This window comes from Heptranchias perlo, unplaced genomic scaffold (genome assembly GCF_035084215.1).
Source record: "Heptranchias perlo isolate sHepPer1 unplaced genomic scaffold, sHepPer1.hap1 HAP1_SCAFFOLD_407, whole genome shotgun sequence".
NCBI lineage: Eukaryota > Metazoa > Chordata > Chondrichthyes > Hexanchiformes > Hexanchidae > Heptranchias > Heptranchias perlo.
The window spans coordinates 34,068-56,725 of NW_027139419.1; the positions used below are offsets into that span (position 1 = coordinate 34,068).

At 50.4% G+C, this 22,658-nt stretch overlaps 1 protein-coding gene and 1 pseudogene across 1 annotated transcript in view; both read right to left on the reverse strand.

The window, feature by feature from the left end:
• Positions 1-8,469, reverse strand: part of LOC137312245 (E3 ubiquitin/ISG15 ligase TRIM25-like) — a 31,761-nt gene extending 23,292 nt beyond the window's left edge. The window contains exons 1-2 of the mRNA XM_067978865.1: positions 7,842-8,469; positions 600-695 (exon numbers count right to left, since the gene is read on the reverse strand). Coding sequence (XP_067834966.1) covers positions 600-695; positions 7,842-8,402 — 657 coding nt within the window. The 5' untranslated portion in view covers positions 8,403-8,469. The remainder of the gene's footprint in view (positions 1-599; positions 696-7,841) is intronic.
• Positions 8,470-14,364: 5,895 nt separating this feature from the next.
• LOC137312246 (netrin-G1-like) overlaps positions 14,365-22,658 on the reverse strand; it is a 46,217-nt pseudogene continuing 37,923 nt past the window's right edge.

Sequence of the window (22,658 nt, forward strand, 5' to 3'; positions counted from 1 at the left end):
TTTCGATCACTACTCGATCACCCGTTAAAGATAGACAAGCAGTGGGGGGTGTCTACTGGGAGAGAAAGCAGAGTTTAACGAGTGTTGCCTTGAGCCTTGAGTTTAAAAGAAAGAGCACTGTATTTAGACTGTGTATGGCACTGCCACCTGGTCCATCCACACCTGGAGTGATGGGTCCAGTTTTGGTGCCCACACCTGGTGAAGGAGATCAAGACTCTGGAGAGGACGGTGGCCAGAATGACACGTAGTCTGATGGATTTAATTCTGAGGATCGTCTCCAAGAGGGAGGGCGATTGAGAGAAAGGCCGAGAGGGACAGGATTGAGGTTTTTAAAATGATGGAGGGATTATTGGACTCACTGGTTGGGTGAGGTATTGAGATGGATCGGGATGGTAGGACCAGAGGGTCTGTGTATAAAATCCATAGGCACAGAGTTAGGTTAGACACCAGAGTCCTCGATCTCTGGAACAGACTCCCTGAACATGTGGGGGGTTTGGAGTCACTCCCACCCTTTAAAAGGGAGCTGGGGAGGAATTTCCCAGAGTTTTTCCTGAATTGGCTGCAGATTCCAGAGTAAATCCACTCCCACTTTTCCCTACCTTCATTTCAGCTTCTGATCTCTCCAAGTCTCGCTGTTTGCTGGAACAATTCTGCTGGACTCCCCGAAGCCTCTCGATTTCTCTCTCCAATTCTTCCTGTAAAGGCAATTGGAAAGTTTTCAAAAGGGATTCAAACTGGAATTTAAAGGGGAAATGATTCCGTTCCAGGAGTGACCCCACTGGGTGTGGATAGAAAGTGGTTTGGGGGATTCTCAGTGTCTGGGCCCTGAGCAGAAATATTCCCTTCTGTGGCTCTCAGTAAAGAGGCGCTCCCTGCCCTGTATAAACTGAGTGACCACACACACCTGCTTTTTTTCACACTGACACACCGTGTGCTGCATTTTCACACGGACTCAGCTCCTCCATTTCCAGGAATCAGCCGAGGGGAAAGGGAGACACTCAGTCACACCAGCATTTCTCAAACACCAATTCCCTCTTGTTGTGAGAAACAGTTTCTCCCCCCAGCCCCTGAGTCACCTCCCGTGGGTGTCCCTCACTCCCCCCACCGGTGATGGTCCTCTCCCTGATGGTCAGATGTCAGAATACCCCAGTGTTACACAGGGCTCCAACATGCTCTGCTCTACAGCCCTATGCCATGGAGTGCCAGTTCTCACAGGTGCCCACACAGTGAATTACTGAGCTCCACAATGTCCTCACCAGGAGGGGCTGAGTGTGGGTGAGGGGCAGTCACCCTGGGTCACTCTCACACCCCTCCCACTGCCCACCCTGTTCTCTCAGACAGACTGTAAGAGAAAGGGGAGGGAGCAAATCTGACTGACAAAAAATAAATAGCAGTAAACATAGAAACTTAGAAAATAGGAGCAAGAGTCGGCCATTCAGCCATTCAAAATGATCATGGCTGATCGTCTAACTCAGTACCCTGTTCCCGCTTTTTCCCATATCCCTTGATCCCTTTCGCATTAAGAAATATATCTATCTCCTTCTTGAATACATCTAATGACTTGGCCTCCACTGCCTTCTGTGGTAGAGAATTCCACAGGTTCACCACTCTCTGAGTGAAGAAATTTCTCCTCATCTCGGTTCTAAATGGCATACCCCGTATCCTGAGACTGCGACCCCTGGTTCTGGACTCCCCAACCATCAGGAACATCCTCCCTGTATCTAGTCCTGTTAGAATTTTAGATGTTTCGATGAGATTGCCTCTCATTCTTCTAAACTCTAGCGAATATAGGCCTAGTCGACCCCATCTCTCCTCATAGGTCAGTCATAGGAACATCGGAAGAGGAGTAGGCCATTCAGCCCCTCGTGCCTGCTCTGCCATTTGATAAGATCATGGCTGATCTGTGATCTAACTCCATGGGCTCGATTTTACCGGCGGGTTTCGTGTGCGTTTCCAGCAGGGGGGCCCCGAAAATCCCAATATCCAGGCACGTGACCAGATCGCGCCACGATCCCGCCCACTTCCGGGTTCCCCGATGACGTGCGGGGGTGCGTGCGTAGCCCCCGCTGGTGGGAATCCCGCAGGCAATTAAAGCCAGCAGGATGCCACTTGAGTGTATTTATTTTGCTTGTTGCAGGTCTGGAGACATGTGCCTACCTTGCGGACCCCCTCAGATGTACATATTGCGGATGGGGGCCGTCGTAGCTGCAGTCATGACCCCCTCGGAGGGCGAACAGCATCACCAGCCTCGCCATCCATGCCGTCCCCCTCTGACACGTGGAGCTCCACAACAGAGTGCTGTGACACATCCACCTGTACAGCAGGAGGGAGGGCTACCGCAGAGAGAGAAGCGTCGCAGAGGGCACTACCCTCGCCACAGGGTCCACAGACCGAGGCGCAGCTCCCCGGACCTCTCCGAGCAGCAGTGCACACGGAGGCGCAGATTCACTCGACATGTAGTCGTGGACATCTGCAGCCTCTTTCATGCCGAGCTGCTCCTGGCTGGCCCCAGCACCATCTGCTTACCTGTCGCTGCCAAAGTCACCACTGCCCTCCACAACTTCTCCTCCGCATCCTTCCAGGGTGCAGCCGGGTACACCGCTGATGTCTCTCCGTCGTCTGCGCGGAAGAGCCCTGCAAATACACCTGCACCTACTCTGCAGTGACACAATGGGTGGCATCAGTGGTGGGTCCTCATAGTGATACCCAGGAGCGGGCATTATTGCACAAAACAGACAGGATTCGCGAAGACATGGCAGTGGTGGTGCCAATATAATGTGTGATGTGAGTTGTTCTGAAATTCAATATAGGTAACACCCATGACAAACCCTCAAACACCCTTGTGCATCCCCTTCATGCTCACGACACGTTTGCCTTACGCTGCCGACTGCACATATGTGATGCATGCCCTGTGGCTGCAGCACAGGTGGTGGCAGGTTGAGTGAGGCTGGCCGTGAGGGAGATGCACGAGAGGGTGCGTATGGGATAGAGCCATGAGATTATATGAGGATTGGGTTGCGTGTTAGTGGCGGGGTGAGTATTCGCGAGGTGAGTTGGTGCAGGTAAGATGAGGATGGGGTTTGAGTGGGTATGAGGGGTGATGTGACAGAGTGGTGTTGGCGGTGCCGAAGGAGATGTGGGGTGGGGGCAGTGTTGCGGCAGACGGAGTGTAGGGGAAAGACTACGTGGTCTCACTGTGGCTGACCTACTGCGGTCATTGGAGCGCCTCCTGCACTGTATGCAGGTGGGCGATATGTTGGTGGTGCAGGTGACCTCCTCTGTCACCTCGAGCCAGGCCTTCTTGGTGGCAGAGGCAGGCCGCTTCCTCCCGCCCGCCGGGTGGAAGATCTCTGTCTTCCCCCTCCTCCTCACCCCATCTGATGATACCTGGGGTGAGGCATCATTAAACTGGGAGCAGCCTTCCCCCTGGACTGCTCCATGCTGTAATGTGTTCTATTGGTTGCAGCATCTGTCAGTGGAGGACTGCCCCTTTAACTCGAGAGCCTCCAGCTGACAAATCGTACTGCGCATGCGCAGCCCGCCCGACGCGCAGACCAGCAGCGCGGAGCCCGGAGGAGCAGGTAATTGGATCCAATTAGTGGATTGCCTGCTACGATCGCGCGGGCAACCCACTACTTTCACCGAGCGTGTTGACCACGCTCCCGAAACCCAACCTGCCGGAAACCCGCAGGCCTGGTAAAATCGGGCCCCAGATACCTGCCTTTGGCCCATATCCCTTAATACCTTTGGTTGCCAAAAAGCTATCTATCTCAGATTTAAGTTTAGCAATTGAGCTGGTATCAATTGCCGTTTGTGGAAGAGAGTTCCAAACTTCTACCACCCTTTGTGTGTAGAAATGTTTTCTAATCTCACTCCTGAAAGGTCTGGCTCTAATTTTTAGACTGTGCCCCCGACTCCTAGAATCCCCAACCAGCGGAAATAGTTTCTCTCTATCCACCTTATCCATTCCCCTTAATATCTCATAAACTTTGATCAGATCACTCCTGAACCTTCGAAACTCTAGAGAATACAACCCCAATTTGTGTAATCTCTCCTCGTAACTTAACCCTTGAAGTCCGGGTATCATTCTAGTAAACCTACGCTGCACTCCCTCCAAGGCCAATATGTCCTTCCGAAAGTGCGGTGCCCAGAACTGCTCACAGTACTCCAGGTGCGGTCTAACCAGGGTTTTGTATAGTTGCAGCATAACTTCTGCCCCCTTGTACTCTCGTCCTCTAGATATAAAGGCCAGCATTCCATTAGCCTTATTGATTATTTTCTGCACCTGTTCATGAGACTTCAATGATCTATGTACCTGAACCCCTAAGTCCCTTTGGACATCCACTGTTTTGAACTTTTTACCATTTAGAAAGTACCCTGTTCTATCCTTTTTTGATCCAAAGTGGATGACCTCACATTTGTCTGCATTGAATTCCATTTGCCACAGTTTTGCCCATTCACCTAATCTATCAATATCCCTTTGTAATTTTATGTTTTCATCTACACTGCTTACAATGCCACCAATCTTTGTGTCATCTGCAAACTCAGATATGAGACTTTCTATGCCTTCATCTAAGTCGTTAATAAATATTGTGAATAATTGAGGCCCCGAGACAGATCCCTGCGGGACTCCACTAATCACATCCTGTGAATACTTACCCATTATCCCGACTCTCTGTTGCCTTTCGCTCAACCAATTTCCTAACCAAGTCCGTACTTTTCCCTCGATTCCATGGGCTTCTATCTCAGCTAACAGTCTCTTATGTGGGACCTTATCAAATGCCTTCTGGAAGTCCATATAAATAACATCCATTGACATTCCCCTGTCCACTACTTTAGTCACCTCTTCAAAAAATTCAATCAGATTTGTCAGGCACGACCTGCCTTTCACAAATCAATGCTGGCTCTCCCTGCCATCCCAGGAATCAGTCTGGTAAACCTTTGTTGCACTCCCTCCATGGCAAGGACATCCTTCCTCAGATAAGGAGACCAAAACTGCACACAATACTCCAGATGTGGTCTCACGAAGGCCCTGTATAACTGCAGTAAGACATCCCACTCCTGTACTCAAATCCTCTTGCAATGAAGGCCAACATATCATTTGCCTTCCTAACTGCTTGCTGCACCTGAATGCTTGCTTTCAGCGACTGGGGTACAAGGACACCCAGGTCTCGTTGCACCTCCCCTTTTCCCAATCTTTCACCATTCAGTTTTTACAACCAAAGTGGATAACCTCACATTTATCCACGTTATACTGCATCTGCCATGTTCTTGCCCACTCACCCAACTTGTCTAAATCACATTGGAGCCTCTTTGCATCCTCCTCACAGCTCACATTCCACCCCAGCTTTGTGTCGTCTGCAAACTTGGAAATGTTACATTTAGTTCCCTCATCCAAATCATTGATATATATTGTGAATAGCTGGGGCCCAAGCACTGATCCCTGCGGTACCCACTAGTCACTGCCTGCCATCCGGAAAAAGACCCGTTTATTCCTACTCTCTGTTTCCTGTCCATCAACCAATTCTCAATCCATGCCAGTAGATTCCCCCCAATCCCATCTGCTTTAATTTTGCACACTAACCTCTTGTGTGGGACCTTATCAAAAGCTTTCTGAAAATCCAAGTACACCACATCCACTGGTTCTCCCCTATCTATTCTACTCATTACATCCTCAAAAAACTCCAGTCGATTTGTTAAGCATGATTTCCCTTTCATAAACCCATGCTGACTTTGTCCAATCCTGTTAATGCCCTCCAAGTGTTCTGTTATCACATCTTTTATAATAGACTAGCATTTTCCCCACTACTGATGTTAGGCTAACTGGTCTGTAGTTCCCTGTTTTTTCTCTGCCTCCTTTTTTAAATAGTGGGGTTACATTTGCCACCCTTCAATCTGTAGGAACTGTTCCAGAATCTATAGAATTTGGGAAGATGATCACCAATGCATCCACTATTTCAAGGGCCACTTCCTTTACTATTCTGGGATGTAGATTATCAGGCCCTGGCAATTTGTCAGCCTTTAGCCCCATTAATTTCCCGAGCACTATTTTTTTTACTAATACTGGTTTCCTTCAGTTCCTCCCTCTCACTCGACCCTTGGTTCCCTAACATTTCTGGGAGGTTATTTGTGTCCTCCTTTGTGAAGACAGAACCAAAGTATGTGTTTAATTGTTCTGCCATTTCTTTGTTCCCCATTATAATTTCCCCCATTTCTGACTGTACGGGACCTACATTTGTCTTCACCAATCTTTTTCTCTTGACATATTTATAGAAGCTTTTACAGTCAGTTTTTATGTTTCCTGCTAGTTTACTCTCATACTCGATTTTTCCCCTCTTAATCAATCTCTTTGTCCTCCTTTGCTGAATTCTGAACTGTTACCAATCCTTAGGCTTGCCGCTTTTTCTGGCAATTTTATATGCCTCCTCTTTGGATCCAATACTATCCCTAATTTCTTTTGTAAGCCATGGTTGAGCCACCTTTCCTGTTTTATTTTTGCACCAGACAGGAATGAATAATTGTTGTAATTGCTGCACATGTTCTTTAAATATTCGCCATTGTCTATCCACCGACATCCCTTTTAGTAAAGTTCCCCAATCTGTCAGAACCAACTTATACCTCATACTTTCGTAATTTCCTTTATTTAGATTCAGGACCCTAATTTTGGATTCAACTACTTCACGCTCCATCTTAATGAGGAATTCTATCATGTTGTGGTCGCTCTTCCCTAAGGGACCCCGCACAACAAGATTGTTAATTAATCCTTTCTCATTGCACAATATCCAGTCTAGGATCGCCTGTTCTCTCGTTGGTTCCTCAATGTATTGGTCTACAAAACCATCACGTGCACACTCCAGGAATTCCTCCCCCACAGTATTATTGCTAATTTTGTTTGACCAATCTATATGTAAATTCAAGTCACCCATGATTATAGTTGTACCTTCTTGCATGCATCTCTAATTTCCTGTTTAATGCCTTCTCCATTATTGTTTGGGGGCCTATAGACAACCCCCACCAACATTTTCTGCCCCTTGGTGTTTCTTAGCTCCACCCATACAGATTCCACATTGTGATTTTCCAAGCCAATATCCTTCCTCACTATTGCATTAATTTCCTCCTTTACTAACAACGCTACCCAACCTCCTTTCCCTTTTTGCCTGTCCTTCCTAAATATTGAATACCCCTGGATGTTCAGTTCCCATCCTTGGTCACCCTGCAGCCATGTCTCCGTAATCGCAACTATATCAGAACCGTTAATATCTATCTGCGCTGTTAATTCATCTACCTTATTGCGAATGCTCCACACATTTAGACACAATGCCTTTAGACTTGTCTTTTGAAGATTGCTAGTCATCTTAGTTTTATTTTGCATTATGGCCCTATTTGTTTTTCGCCCTTGTTTTCTCTGTCTTCCACAATTGCTTCGTCCATTTCTGTCTTTTGTTTCTATGCTTGTTTCCCCCACCTCTGTCTCCCTGCTCAGGTTCCCATCCCCCTGCCATTCTAGTTTAAACCTTCCCCAACAGCACGAGCAAACACCCCCACGAGGACATCCGTCCCAATCCTGCTCGGGTGTAACTCGTCCCGCTTGTACAGGTCCCACCTTCCCCAGAACTGGTCCCATTGTCCCAGGAATCTAAATCCCTCCCTCCTACACCATCCCTGTAGCCATGCATTCATCTGGTCCATTCTCCTGTTCCTATCCTCACGAGCACAGACCCAGGGCAGCATGAAAACTCTGGGCTAAATCAGCACCGTCTGCAATCAGTTCTAATTAACATTTATCATTAACAGAAAAACTCTCCCTCACTGTATTTAATATCAGGAATTGTGTCACTCACCTTAATTGCAGCTTGTGCCTGATCGAGGCTCAGCAGTGTGTGGGATTTATGTTTCCCTGTTATTATACAGGAAACACATACACTCTCTGCATCATCTTTACAGTAGAATTCAAAGACCTTCTTATGGTCAAGGCACTGTCTCTCTGTAAGATCAGCCGTAGGCTCGATTAGGGTGTGATCTTTCAAGGCCTCTTTCCGTAAATGTGGATTTAAATGAAGGGAGCAAAAGGAAGTTTCACATTTCAGACACGTCTTCACAGCCGGGGTTGGATTTTCTTCACAGTACTCACACATGACACGGCCTGAATCAGCAGGAGGCTGTGAGCGATTGTATTTCTCCACGATATTGCACAGCGTGAAGTTTCTCTCCAGACTGGGCCTGGGGTTGAATTTCCGGCGACACTGAGGGCACTCAAACCCTTCTGGGCCTGCTGTCTGGGCCCAAACTCCCTCAATACATTTCAAACAGAAACTGTGCACACAGGGTAATATCACCGGGTCCTGGTACACCTGGAGACACACAGCACAGGTTAATTCATCCTCGAAAGCTCCGGGCTCCATTCCTACAACACCTGAAAAAGTTTTCACACAGCACAGAGAGAGAGAGCGAGGAACCAGAGCAGGAAGTGAAATTCTTGCAAACACTCAGTGCAGGAAGTGGTTTCATGACTCACTTTGGTTGAAGATTAACCCTTTCAGGCCTGCAGTAGCTGCTCAGAAACCAAATTCAGAAAAACAAGATTGCAATTTTACAATCTGGAGCCAGAATACAACAAGCTGGGCTCAATATACACACACCGAAAACGAATCAGCTCAGACCAGACCCTAAATAGTTTAACAAATGATTTAAAACTGATATAATAAACTGATATAATAAAACATAGAATTTCAAAGTGATATTGATAGATTAGGTGAATGGGCAAAACTGTGGCAAATGGAATTCAATGTAGACAAATGTGAGGTCATCCACTTTGGATCAAAAAAAGGATAGAACAGGGTACTTTCTAAATGGTAAAAAGTTAAAAGCAGTGAATGTCCAAAGGGACTGAGGGGTTCAGGTACATAGATCATTGAAGTGTCCTGAACAGGTGCAGAAAATAATCAAGGCGGCAAATGGAATGCTGGCCTTTATATCTGGAGGACGAGAGTACAAGGGGGCAGAAGTTATGCTGCAGCTATACAAAACCCTGGTTAGACCACACCTGGAGTACTGTGAGCAGTTCTGGGCACCATAACTTTGGAAGGACATATTGGCCTTGGAGGGAGTGCAGCGTAGATTTACTAGAATGATACCCGGACTTCAAGGGTTAAGTTACGAGGAGAGATTACACAAATTGGGGTTGTATTCTCTCGAGTTTCGAAGGTTAAGGGGTGATCTGATCGAAGTTTAGAAGATATTAAGGGGAACAGATAGGGTGGATAGAGAGAAACTATTTCCGCTGGTTGGGGATTTTAGGAGTCGGGGGCACAGTCTAAAAATTAGAGCCAGACCTTTCAGGAGCGAGATTAGAAAACATTTCTGCACACAAAGGGTGGTAGAAGTTTGGAACTCTCTTCCGCAAACGGCAATTGATACGAGCTCAATTGCTAAATTTAAATCTGCTTTTTGGCAACCAAAGGTATTAAGGGATATGGGCCAAAGGCAGGTATATGGAGTTCGATCACAGATCAGCCATGATCTTATCAAATGGCGGAGCAGGCACGAGGGGCTGAATGGCCTACTCCTGTTCCTATGTTCCTATAAAGAGGAACAATAACCTTTACAAATCCCGCAGAGAGGAAAGGGAAGGAGCTCTCTGGGAGGAATAGAAAAATATACAGAGAAAGTTAAAAGGTTCATCAGTGGGGAAAGAGAGATGAGAAAAAGCAAAGCAGCAGAGGCTACAAGTCTCAGTAAACTCGACACGAAACATGTCCGACCAACACAGAGCTGCAAACCAACAAAGACAAAAGAATGTTGGACAACAAATCAAAAACAGGAGAATACAGTCAGAGGAAGTCATGGTCAAACTGTACAGGGCTCTGGTCAGACCCACTCGAGTACTGTGTCCAGTTCTGGTCAGACCCACCTCGAGTACTGTGTCCAGTTCTGGTCAGACCCACCCCGAGCACTGTGTCCAGTTCTGGTCAGACCCACTCGAGTACTCTGTCCAGTTCTGGTCAGACCCACCCCGAGCACTGTGTCCAGTTCTGGTCAGACCCACTCGAGTACTCTGTCCAGTTCTGGTCAGACCCACCTCGAGTACTGTGTCCAGTTCTGGTCAGTCCCACTCGAGTATTGTGTCCAGTTCTGGTCATACGAATTTAGGAACAGGAGGAGGCCATTCGGCCCCTCCAGCCTGTTCCGCCATTCAATTAGATCATGGCTGATCTGTATCTTAACTCCATCTACCCGCCTTGGTTCCGTAACCCTTAACATCCTTACCAAACAAAAATCTATCAATCTCAGTTTTGAAATTTTCACTTGACCCCCAGCCTCAACAGCTTTTTGGGGGAGAGAGTTCCAGATTTCCACTCCCCTTTGTGTGAAGAAATGCTTCCCGACATCACCCCTGAACGGCCGAGCTCTAATTTTAAGATTATTCCCCCTTGTTCTGGACTCTTCCACCAGAGGAAATAGTTTCTCTCTATCTCCCCTATCAAATCCTTTAAACGTTTTAAACACCACTTAATCTTCTCTTCTCATGGGAATCCAAGCCTAGTCTGTTCAACCTGTCCTCATAATTTAACCCTTTCAGCCCTGGTATCATTCTGGTGAATCTGCACTGCACCCCCTCCAAGGCCAATATATCCTTCCTGAGGTGCGGTGCCCAGAACTGAACCCAGTCTCCAGATGTGGTCTGACCAGAGCTCTGTACAGCTGGAACTTCACTTCCTCCCCTTTGTATTCCAGCCCTCTTGAGTTAAAGGCGAACTTTCCATTCGTCTTTTTAATTATTTTTTGTACCTGTCCACTGGCGTTTAGTGATTTCTGTACTTGGACCCCTAAATCTCTCGGCTCCTCCACAGTTCCCGGCTTCTCACCATTTAGAAAATACTCTGATCGATCTTTCTTCGGTCCAAAGTGAATGACCTCACACTTCCCCACATTGAACTCCATCTGCCCCAGTTTTGCCCACTCACTGAATCGACCAATGTCCCTTTGCAACTTTCTGCTCCCATCTACACTGTTTACTGTGTCACCTAACTTAGTGTCGTCAGCAAACTGAGATACACGGGTCTCTATTCCTTCATCCAAGTCATTGATAAATATAAATTTAACCCCGACTGATTCTTTTTCCTGCCCCAGTTTAATGAAACCGAGACCATGTGGAGCCCACGGTCAACACATCAGACCAGTTACACTTTACCCACTAAACCATGGGCAGGGGGGCTTCAATAACTGATTGCTCGGTCTCTGAAAGGAACCAGGAATGCTCACTAATATTTCACCTTCAATTCATTTAGTGTCAGCATGTGTACACTGTTTCTCCATTTTTAGATTAAAGACATTTCGACAAAATAGCATCTGTACTTTGAATAAAACAAATTGCTGGCAATAAACAGCACAACTGACTCAGGATCCCACCCAAAACGTTGCCCCTCAGATGCTGCCTGACCGGTGCAGAGCTCAGTTGGTTTCCAAAAAGTTAGTATGCAGGTGCAGCAGGTGATCAAGAAGGCCAACGGAATGTTGGCCTTTATTGCTCGGGGGATAGAATATGAAAACAGGGAGGTATTGCTGCAGTTATATAAGGTATTGGTGAGACCGCACCTGGAATACTGCATACAGTTTTGGTCTCCATACTTAAGAAAAGACATACTTGCTCTCGAGGCAGTACAAAGAAGCTTCACTCGGTTAATCCCGGGGATGAGGGGGCGGACATATGAGGAGAGGTTGAGCAAATTGGGACTCTACTCATTGGAGTTCCGAAGAATGAGAGGCGATCTTATTGAAACATATAAGATTGTGAAGGGGCTTGATCGGGTGGATGTGGTAAGGATGTTCCCAAGGATGGGTGAAACTAGAACTAGGGGGCATAATCTTAGAATAAGGGGCTGCTCTTTCAAAACTGAGATGAGGAGAAACTTCTTCACTCAGAGGGTCGTAGGTCTGTGGAATTTGCTGCCCCAGGAAGCTGTGGAAGCTACATCATTAAATAAATTTAAAACAGAAATCGACAGTTTCCTGGAAGTAAAGGGAATTAGGGGTTACGGGGAGCTCGAGGGGCCGATTGGCCTACTCCTGCTCCTATTTCTTATGTTCTTATGTTCTATTCTGGGACTAGAGAGTTGTGCGACTTGCTGGGGCTCGGGAGTTTGAGCTCATGATCCAAGCTGCCACTCCAGGGCAGTGCGGAGGGAGTGCTGCTTTGTCTGGATTCCCGGGCCTTCTCCTTCACACCTCGTGAGAGGAGGTGAGAAGGCCCCAAACAGCAGGTGAGTGCCTTTATTGCATGGCTTGTGGGCCCGGAGGAGCAGGAGTGCTTCCCCCAGGCCCAACAAGCTTCCCTGGGGCAACCCCTCCACCCCATGATCTCCGACCCTCCTACACACAATCACCAACCTGCCCCTACAATCTCCGACCCCCCCCCCCCACGATCTCCGACGCCCCCCCCACGATCTCCGACCGCCCCCACGATCTCCGACCCCCACCATGATCTGTGACCCCCATACGATCTCCGACCCCCCATGAACCCCCCCCGCAACGATGACACCCGAACACCCAGATGACTCCGGAACCCCGATGACCTTCGATGACAGCCAACCCTCCCCCCCACCCCGATGACCCCACATCGCTCCCCTGCCCCAACCCCCGCGCTCCCTGTCAACACTTACCTGCTCACATCATCTTCCTTGCTCTTCTCCCGTCCGACTGAGACCAGCCTGTCAATCCGGTCGGCCTCTCGGGCGCAAAACTGTCAAAAAAACCCTAAAAGACGTCCTGGCATCAAAATCCTAAGGACGTCCGGGAAACCTGGACTCAGGGAATTCGGCCCCGCCGACTTCCGGGCTCGGAGTTAAAATTTCGGCCATCGTCTTCGATCCCCGCCACAAACTCTGTTCCCTCGCTGCTGATTCCACCCCCTCCCCCCCTCCCTGGCCACTGTCTCCGGCCGAAACAGACACAGCTCTCCCCCTCCCCCTCCTCGCCCCCCTCCCTCTCCCCCTCTGCTGCCTGCCCGGGGTCACGGGGTCAGGTCACTCAATCTCCCAGAATGCAATGCGGCCCGAGCTGTCGATGGCTCTCGTTCAACCGGCTCCTGGAATCGGGGAACCCAGGACCGGAACTGGCCCAGGACCGGAACTGGCCCGGGACACTCCCCCCGAACCCCCTTCATAACCCCCTCAACCCCTTCCCCTCAACACCTTCCGCTCCTGCTCAACCCCTTCCCCTCAACCCACTCCCCCTCCCCTGAACCTCTCACCCTCTGAACCCCTCCCTCTCCCCCTGAACCCCTCCCCCTCCCCCTCCCCCTCCCCCTCTCCCTCCCCCTCCCCCTGAACCCCTCCCCCCTCCCCCTCCCCCTGATCCCCTTCCCACAGACACACAGTCAGGACCCAGATCAGGAGACCAGGACACTTTCTGCAGCAGCTTTTATTGTTGTCCAGAGTAAAGCATCAAATCCTTTCCTGGATCTTATGACACTTTCCAGAGCTGTAAACTCAGATTCTTTGATGTCAGCACGTTGCAGTTACAGAGAAATCTGTGCACAGGAAAATCATACAAATAAAATAAAACCGTCTCATTCCCCCCGTCGCTGGGAATTACACAGTGAGAGATATATTCATCAACACAAACCGCGATTCATACAAAAACTACATGGAACATTGTGGGATTGCAAGAAAATAACTTCATCTTAATACAAAAGAATCGATAAACGCACTAACACTCTCCACTCACTGCTCAGGATTATTCCCCCATCGCTCTGATGCGCTCCAGGATTACACACAACGGTCACTAAAGCCCAGGGTGTAGGCCGCTCGAAGCCGGCCCACAGATTTCCTCAGGTCACGATGTACCGACAGCAATCCCTCGCAGTGAGTGAGGGAGTGAGGGAGAGGGAGGGAAGGAGTGAGGGAGGGAAAGAGTGAGGGAGGGAAAGAGTGAGGGAGTGAGGAGTGAATGAGAGTGCGAGGGAGTGAGTGTGAGTGGAATGAGTGAGGGGCGAGGGAGGGACCGACGAGTGAGGGAGAGGGAGGGAGTGAGTGAGAGGCGAGCGAGCGAGGGCTGCACCAGAGCGGGGAACGGCCTCCTCTGAGCTCCACAAATTTTCTGCCGTGTTTCCTACATTCCAACAGTGACGACACTTCAAAAGTACTTCATTGTCTGTAAAGCTCTTTGGGACATCCTGAGGTGGTGAAAGGCGCTATATAAATGCAAGTCTTTCTTTCTTTCTTCTTTCCCAAAGCTGGCCATCCGAGGCCAGGCTGGCAATTGGAGAATGAATATTAGCAGCTGCCTCCCTCCCTCCCTCCCTCCCTCCGGCGGAGGGTCTGAAAGTACAGTCCCCACTGACTGCCCATTCCTTCAGGGCTCGGAGATACAGTCGGGCTCGGTGGGTGGGTGGGTGGGCTCAGGCCTGGGTTACAGTTTGCCTTTCCCGGGCCGGAGGGCGGGGACCGTGTTTAACGGGGACACAGTAAACGCTGGATTCTCCTCCGCTCTTTGCACCTTCCCGTGAGCGTCCGTGGCGCTGGAAGCGGGTCAGAGCGCCGGGCGTCCGTTAGCGGTGGTTAGCAGCGCAGTGAGTGACAGCAGCACCCGGTGTAAGGTGGGGTCCCGGGGGGATTGGGAGACACACCCTCCTGCTTCCTTCCCACACTGGCCTTTCTCACACAGGAGCCCGGTGTAGGGAGCGGGACAGCGACACCTCCCATTGTCCTCGCACACTCCTCCGTTCTGACACCGCGTCAGCAAGTTATCGCACACGCCGGCTGCAAGAGGTCAGAGAAAAGAAACGTCAGGTCACTGAAAATCTCCTGACCTCAGAGATTGTTTGAACTGTCGCCGCTCCCAGTGTTTCACTTTTACACCAACAACAACTACTTGCATTTATATAGCGCCTTTAACGTAGTAAAACGGCCCAAGGTGCTTCACAGGAGCGTAAATCAGACCAAAATTAACACTGAAGCACATAAGGAGACATTAGGACAGGAGACCAAAAGCTTGGTCAAAGAGGTAGATTTTAAGGAGCGTCTTAAAGGAGGAGAGAGAGGCGGAGAGGTTTGGGGGGAATTCCAGAGTTTAGGGTCCAGATAGCTGAAGGCACGGCCGCCAATGGTGGGGTGAAGGAAATGGGGGATGTGCAAGAGGCCAGAATTGGGGGAGCGCAGAGATCTCGGAGGGGTGTAGGGCTGAAGGAGGTTACAGAGATAGGGAGGGGCGAGGCAACGGAGGGATTTGAATGTGAGGATGTGAATCTTAAAATTGAGACGTTGCTGGACCGGGAGCCAATGTAGGTCAGAGATCACAGGGGTGATGGGTGAATAGGACTAAATTGATGGTTAAATACTGAAGGAGAGACTGAGGGTTAAATTCTGTGTCAAATTATTGTGTTCAATTCTGGGCACCACACTTTAGGAAGGATGTCAAGGCCTTGGAGAGGGTGCAGAGGAGATTTACCAGAATGGTACCAGGGATGAGGGACTTCAGTTATGTGGAGAGACTGGAGAAGCTGGGATTGTTCTCCTCAGAACTGAGAAGGTTAAGGGGAGATTTAATGGAGGGGTTAAAAATTATGAGGGGTTTTAATAGAGTAAATAAGGAGAAACTGTTTCCAGTGGCAGGAAGGTCGGTGACCAGAGGACACAGATTTAAGGTAATTGGCAAAATAACCAGAGGGGAGATGAGAATTTTTTTACACAGTGAGTTGTTCTGATCTGGAAGCAGATTCAATAATAACTTTCAAAAGGGAATTGAATAAATACTTGAAGGGGAAAAATTTGCAGGACTATGGGGAAAGAGCTGGGGGAGTGAGACTAATAGGATCGCTCTTTCAAAGAGCCAGCACTGCCTCGATGGGCTGAATGACCTCCTTGTGTGCTGTCTGATTTTATGAAATGCTCCTCACTGAACTCCAGTCCCTCCCTTTGTGAGGAGCTGTGCCACTAATTGTTTCTCAGGGTGATGGGGGAACCCAGGAGGGTTCCTTGTCTAAAAGCCTTTGTGTTTCCCCCCCTGGTATCTCTGCTATCGGATCCACTGCTGACCCTGACACACAGGAGCCAGGCGGAGTGAGGGAGGGTCTGGTGCTGGAACGGTTACTTACCTCGGCAGCCCCTGTGCCAGTAATATCCGGGCAGGCACTTGTCACACTTGGGCCCTGCTGTCCCCTCCTTACAGTCACAATATCCCGTCTCATTACAGCGATCATGGAGTGAGCCATAGGGGTGACACTGACAGTCTGCAGAAACAAGACAACACACACACTGCACATGGCTGTTCCCAATAAAACCCATCGACACAACCTCAGGGACACAAATGACTCGGGCCCAGGACAGGGGATGAGCCGACTCTGGGGGGAAACAAGTCTCCAACAGTTTACAAACAGCGTCAATCGTCCACACACTGATTGGACACGGCCCGTGTTCCACTCCTTGGGGCGACTGCACACAATTAACGCAGGTGAACAAGACCATAAAAAGCAAACCAAGCTCCAGGGTTCATTATTAGAGGGATAGAATTCACAATCAGAGAGGTTATGTTAAACTTGTACAGAACCTTGGTTGGACCACACTTGGAGAACTGTGCACAGTTCTGGTCTCCAAATTATAAAAAGGATAGAGAGACACTGGAGAGGGTGCAAAAATTCATAAGGATGATACCAGAACTGAGAGGTTATAAATATCAGGAAAGATTGAACAGGCTGGGGCTCTTTTCTCAAGAAAAGAGAAGACTGAGGGGTGACCTGATAGAGGTCTTCAAAATTATGACAGGGTTTGATAAGATAGACGGAGAGAAGATGTTTCCACTTGTGGGGGAGACCAAAACGAGGGGCCATAAATATAAGACTGTCATTAATAAATCCAATAAGAAATTCAGGAGAAACTTCTTGACCCAGAGAGTGGTGAGAATGTGGAACTCGCTCCCACAGGGAGTAGTTGAGGTGAATCGTGTAGATGCATTGAAGGGGAAGCTGGATAAACACATGAGGGAGAAAGGAATAGAAGGATATGCTGATAGGGTGAGATGAAGTAGGGAGGGAGGAGGCTCGTGTGGAGCATAAACACCGACATAGACCAGTTGGGCCGAATGGCCTGTTTCTGTGCTGTACATTCTCTGTAATTCTGTGTGTGGAGAATGGGAAGGAGATGAGGAAATGGAGAGAGAACATTGATGTTAGACAATGGGGGGAGGGTAACATTGAGCAGAGGCGAGTGATGCTGCTACGATGAAGGATGTTCGTTTGCCGAGAGTACAAACAACATATAAATTCCAGAAAAACAATGGAGACAGGGAAGCAATGATTATATCGTCACAACACAGGGCTTTCAATTTACCTCAGGGCCAGGCCGCATCGCTAGGGAAAGGTCGGACCGGGTCTGATCTCTGGGGAAAGGTCGGACCGGGTCTGATCTCCGGGGAAAGGTCGGACCGGGTCTGATCTCCGGGGAAAGGTCGGACCGGGTCTGATCTCTGGGGAAAGGTCGGACCGGGTCTGATCTCCGGGGAAAGGTCGGACCGGGTCTGATCTCTGGGGAAAGGTCGGACCGGGTCTGATCTCCGGGGAAAGGTCGGACCGGGTCTGATCTCTGGGGAAAGGTCGGACCGGGTCTGATCTCTGGGGAAAGGTCGGACCGGGTCTGATCTCTGGGGAAAGGTCGGACCGGGTCTGATCTCTGGGGAAAGGTCGGACCGGGTCTGATCTCCGGGGAAAGGTCGGACCGGGTCTGATCTCTGGGGAAAGGTCGGACCGGGTCTGATCTCCGGGGAAAGGTCGGACCGGGTCTGATCTCCGGGGAAAGGTCGGACCGGGTCTTATCTCTGGGGAAAGGTCGGACCGGGTCTGATCTCTGGGGAAAGGTCGGACCGGGTCTGATCTCTGGGGAAAGGTCGGACCGGGTCTGATCTCCGGGGAAAGGTCGGACCGGGTCTGATCTCTGGGGAAAGGGGAGCTGATTCCTTTTGCTCAGCCCTATCGAAGGTTCCTTTTTGTTTCTTTATCTTGTTTAGGGCTGAAATCTGAAGGGTGAAGGAAGGAGGCGAGAGCGGAGATTGTAACAGGAACTGACCTAGGCAAACGTTGTGATGGTCCAGCTCTGCTGACGGGTTTCGGTGATAGCCCAGTCGGCACAACTGGCAGTGTCGGCCTCTCGTGTTGTGCTTACAGCTCACGCAAATGGTGGTGGTGAGCAGCTCGATGGAACTGCACCGGTTCGAGTGGCCGAAACATTCACAGTCTTGCAAGGAAAAGACAGAAAGTGTAGACGGGACGTAGACAGGACGTAGTCGGGTCGCAAACTGCGAGCGGGTCACATGCTGCAGGAATGAGAGGCGGAGAGGAAATGTCTGGAATGGGAGGGAGGGGAGACACTGAGACTTTTAGCAGTGAGGGGAGAACATCAGACTCCTGGCTCGATACGGTCACATTGAATCAGGCAGATGGCGATGGATGGGAACGTTCCAGGGTTTATAGAGTCCTGTGGTGGGTTTTATACAGGGCTTCCAAGTTAGGGGCCTTTCAACTGTGGCTCAGAGGGTCGCACTCTCGTCTCTGAGTTAGGAGGACGTGGGTTAAAGTCCCACTCCAGAGACTTGAACAAAAAATCCAGGCTGACACTCCAGAGCAGTACTGAGGGAGTGCTGCACTGTCGGAGGGTCAGTTCTGAAGGAGTGCTGCACTGTCGGAGGGTCAGTACTGAGGGAGTGCTGCACTTTCGGAGGGTCAGTACTGAGGGAGTGCTGCACTGTCGGAGGGTCAGTTCTGAAGGAGTGCTGCACTGTCGGAGGGTCAGTACTGAGGGAGTGCTGCACTTTCGGAGGGTCAGTACTGAGGGAGTGCTGCACTGTCGGAGGGTCAGTACTGAGGGAGCGCTGCACTGTCGGAGGGTCAGTGCTGAGGGAGTGCTGCACTGTCGGAGGTGCCATCTTTCTGCTGAGACATTAAACCGAGGCCCTGTCTGCCCTCTCAGGTGGACGGAAAAGTTCCCATGGCACTATTTTGAATAAGAGAAGGGGAGTTCTCCCGGTGTCCTGGCCAATATTTATCCCTAAACCAACCTCAAAAAACAGATTATCTTGTCATTTATTTCATTGCTGTTTGTGGGATCTTGTTGTGTGCAAATTGCCTGCTGCGTTTCTTACATTACAACACTGACCTCACTTCTAAAAGTACTTAATTGGCCGTAAAGCGCTTTGGGACAGCCTGAGATTGTGAAAGGCGCAATATAAATGCAAGTCCTTCTTTCTCCATCTTTCTGCTCTAAGCCAGTAGCATTGTTTGAGAGCTCCTCCCTTGCTTTGTGTTCGTGACCTCGAGTGATGAGATACTTGGCCGTGTCTGACCTTGCTTTGTGTTAGTGACCTTTGGTGATGAGATACTTGGCCGTGTCTGACCTTGCTTTGTGTTAGTGACCTCTAGTGATGAGATACTTGGCCGTGTCTGACCTTACTTTGTGTTAGTGACCTCTAGTGATGAGATACTTGGCCGTGTCTGACCTTGCTTTGTGTTCGTGACCTCTAGTGATGAGATACTTGGCCGTGTCTGACCTTGCTTTGTGTTAGTGACCTCTAGTGATGAGATACTTGGCCGTGTCTGACCTTACTTTGTGTTAGTGACCCCTAGTGATGAGATACTTGGCCGTGTCTGACCTTACTTTGTGTTAGTGACCCCTAGTGATGAGATACTTGGCCGTGTCTGACCTTGCTTTGTGTTAGTGACCCCTCGTGATGAGATACTTGGCTGTGTCTGACCTTGCTTTGTGTTAGTGACCTCTAGTGATGAGATACTTGGCCGTGTCTGACCTTGCTTTGTGTTAGTGACCCCTAGTGATGAGATACTTGGCCGTGTCTGACCTTGCTTTGTGTTAGTGACCTCTAGTGATGAGATACTTGGCCGTGTCTGACCTTGCTTTGTGTTAGTGACCCCTAGTGATGAGATACTTGGCCGTGTCTGACCTTGCTTTTTGTTAGTGACCCCTAGTGATGAGATACTTGGCCGTGTCTGACCTTGCTTTGTGTTAGTGACCTCTAGTGATGAGATACTTGGTCGTGTTTGACCTTGCTTTGTGTTAGTGACCTCTAGTGATGAGATACTTGGCCGTGTCTGACCTTGCTTTGGATGAGCTGCGTCAGGAGAAATCACCAAAGATTAATCCCAGATGGAGAACAACGCGCGGTCTGAACAGAACATCTGTACTGTGTGCACAAACACATCGACTCGAGACTGCACGGGACAGCAAGTGGGTCCGAGAGACAAGCAACCAGACACTTCCATCTCTGCCTCTCCACCAATCAGACAAAAACTGACACCGAGCCACATAAGGAGATCTTAGGACAGGTGACCAAAAGCTTGGTCAAAGAGGTGGGTTTTAAGGAGGGTCTTAAAATGGAGAGAGAGGTGGAGAGGTTCATGGAGGCAATTCCAGCGCTTAGGGCCCAGGCAGCTGAAGGCACGGCCGCCAATGGTGGAGCGATTAAAATTGGGGATGCGCAAGAGGCCAGAATTGGAGGAGCGCAGAGATCTCTGAGGGTTGTCGGGCTGGAGGAGGTTACAGAGATAGGGAGGGGTGTAGGGCTGGAGGGGGTTACAGAGATAGGGAGGGGTGTAGGGCTGGAGGGGGTTACAGAGATAGGGAGGGGTGTAGGGCTGGAGGGGGTTACAGAGATAGGGAGGGGTGTAGGGCTGGAGGAGGTTACAGAGATAGGGAGGGGTGTAGGGCTGGAGGAGGTTACAGAGATATGGAGGGGTGTAGGGCTGGAGGAGGTTACAGAGAAAGGGAGGGGTGTCGGACTGGAGGGGGTTACACAGATAGGGAGGGGTGTAGGGCTGGAGGAGGTTACAGAGATAGGGAGGGGTGTAGAGCTGGAGGAGGTTACAGAGATAGGGAGGGGTGTCGGGCTGGAGGGGGTTACAGAGATAGGGAGGGGCGAGGGGCTGGAGGGGGTTACAGAGATCGGGAGGGTTGAGGGGCTGGAGGCGGTTCCAGAGATAGGGAGGGGCGAGGGGCTGGAGGAGGTTACAGAGATAGGGAGGGGTGTAGGGCTGGAGGAGGTTACAGAGATAGGGAGGGGCGAGGGGCTGGAGGAGGTTACAGAGATATGGAGGGGTGAGGGGCTGGAGGAGGTTACAGAGATAGGGAGGGGTGTAGGGCTGGAGGAGGTTACAGAGATAGGGAGGGGTGTAGGGCTGGAGGAGGTTACAGAGATAGGGAGGGGTGTCGGGCTGGAGGGGGTTACAGAGATAGGGAGGGGCGAGGGGCTGGAGGGGGTTACAGAGATAGGGAGGGTTGAGGGGCTGGAGGAGGTTACAGAGATAGGGAGGAGCGAGGGGCTGGAGGGGGTTACAGAGATCGGGAGGGGTGTAGGGCTGGAGGAGGTTACAGAGAAAGGGAGGGGTGTCGGACTGGAGGGGGTTACACAGATAGGGAGGGGTGTAGGGCTGGAGGAGGTTACAGAGATAGGGAGTGGTGTGGGGCTGGAGGAGGTTACAGAGATAGGGAGGGGTGTGGGGCTGGAGGAGGGTTACAGAGATGGGGAGGGGTGTGGGGCTGGAGGGGGTTACAGAGATAGGGAGGGGTGTAGGGCTGGAGGAGGTTACAGAGATGGGGAGGGGTGTGGGGCTGGAGGGGGTTACAGAGATAGGGAGGGGTGTGGGGCTGGAGGAGGGTTACAGAGATAGGGAGGGGTGTTGGGCTGGAGGAGGTTACAGAGATAGGGAGGGGTGTGGGGCTGGAGGAGGTTACAGTGATAGGGAGGGGTGTCGGGCTGGAGGGGCTTACAGAGATAGGGAGGGGCGAGGGGCTGGAGGGGGTTACAGAGATAGGGAGGGTTGAGGGGCTGGATGAGGTTACAGAGATAGGGAGGGGCTGGAGGGGGTTACAGAGATCGGGAGGGGTGTAGGGCTGGAGGAGGTTGCAGAGATAGGGAGGGGCGAGGGGCTGGAGGAGGTTACAGAGATATGGAGGGGTGAGGGGCTGGAGGAGGTTACAGAGATAGGGAGGGGCGAGGGGCTGGAGGGGGTTACAGAGATAGGGAGGGGCGAGGGGCTGGAGGAGGTTACAGAGATAGGGAGGGGCGAGGGGCTGGAGGAGGTTACAGAGATAGGGAGGAGCGAGGGGCTGGAGGAGGTTACAGAGATAGGGAGGGGCGAGGGGCTGGAGGAGGTTACAGAGATAGGGAGGAGCGAGGGGCTGGAGGAGGTTACAGAGATAGGGAGGGGCGAGGGGCTGGAGGAGGTTACAGAGATAGGGAGGGGCGAGGGGCTGGAGGAGGTTACAGAGATAGGGAGGAGCGAGGGGCTGGAGGAGGTTACAGAGATAGGGAGGAGCGAGGCCAGGGAGGGATTTGAACGTGAGGATGAGAATTTTAATTGCGAGGCGTTGCTGGACCGGGAGCCAATGTCGGTTCAATCAATCGCTTCTCCGGGTCCAATCACTGCCCGGGTTGGAGCTCGAAGCCGAGCGAACGCTAATTAGCTGGAATCTGGTCTGTGGAGCCGATGATTTAATGGGGGGAGGCCGGTGACAGGCTGTTATTATGGGATTTCAGTAATTCGAGTAGGTTGAGTGTTTGAAAGACAAACTGTGTAATCCAGTATCTGACTGAGTCTCCCTGTTATTATTCAGCGTAACTGAATCCAGTAACAATCACGGTCAGTCATGAAGGACAAAATA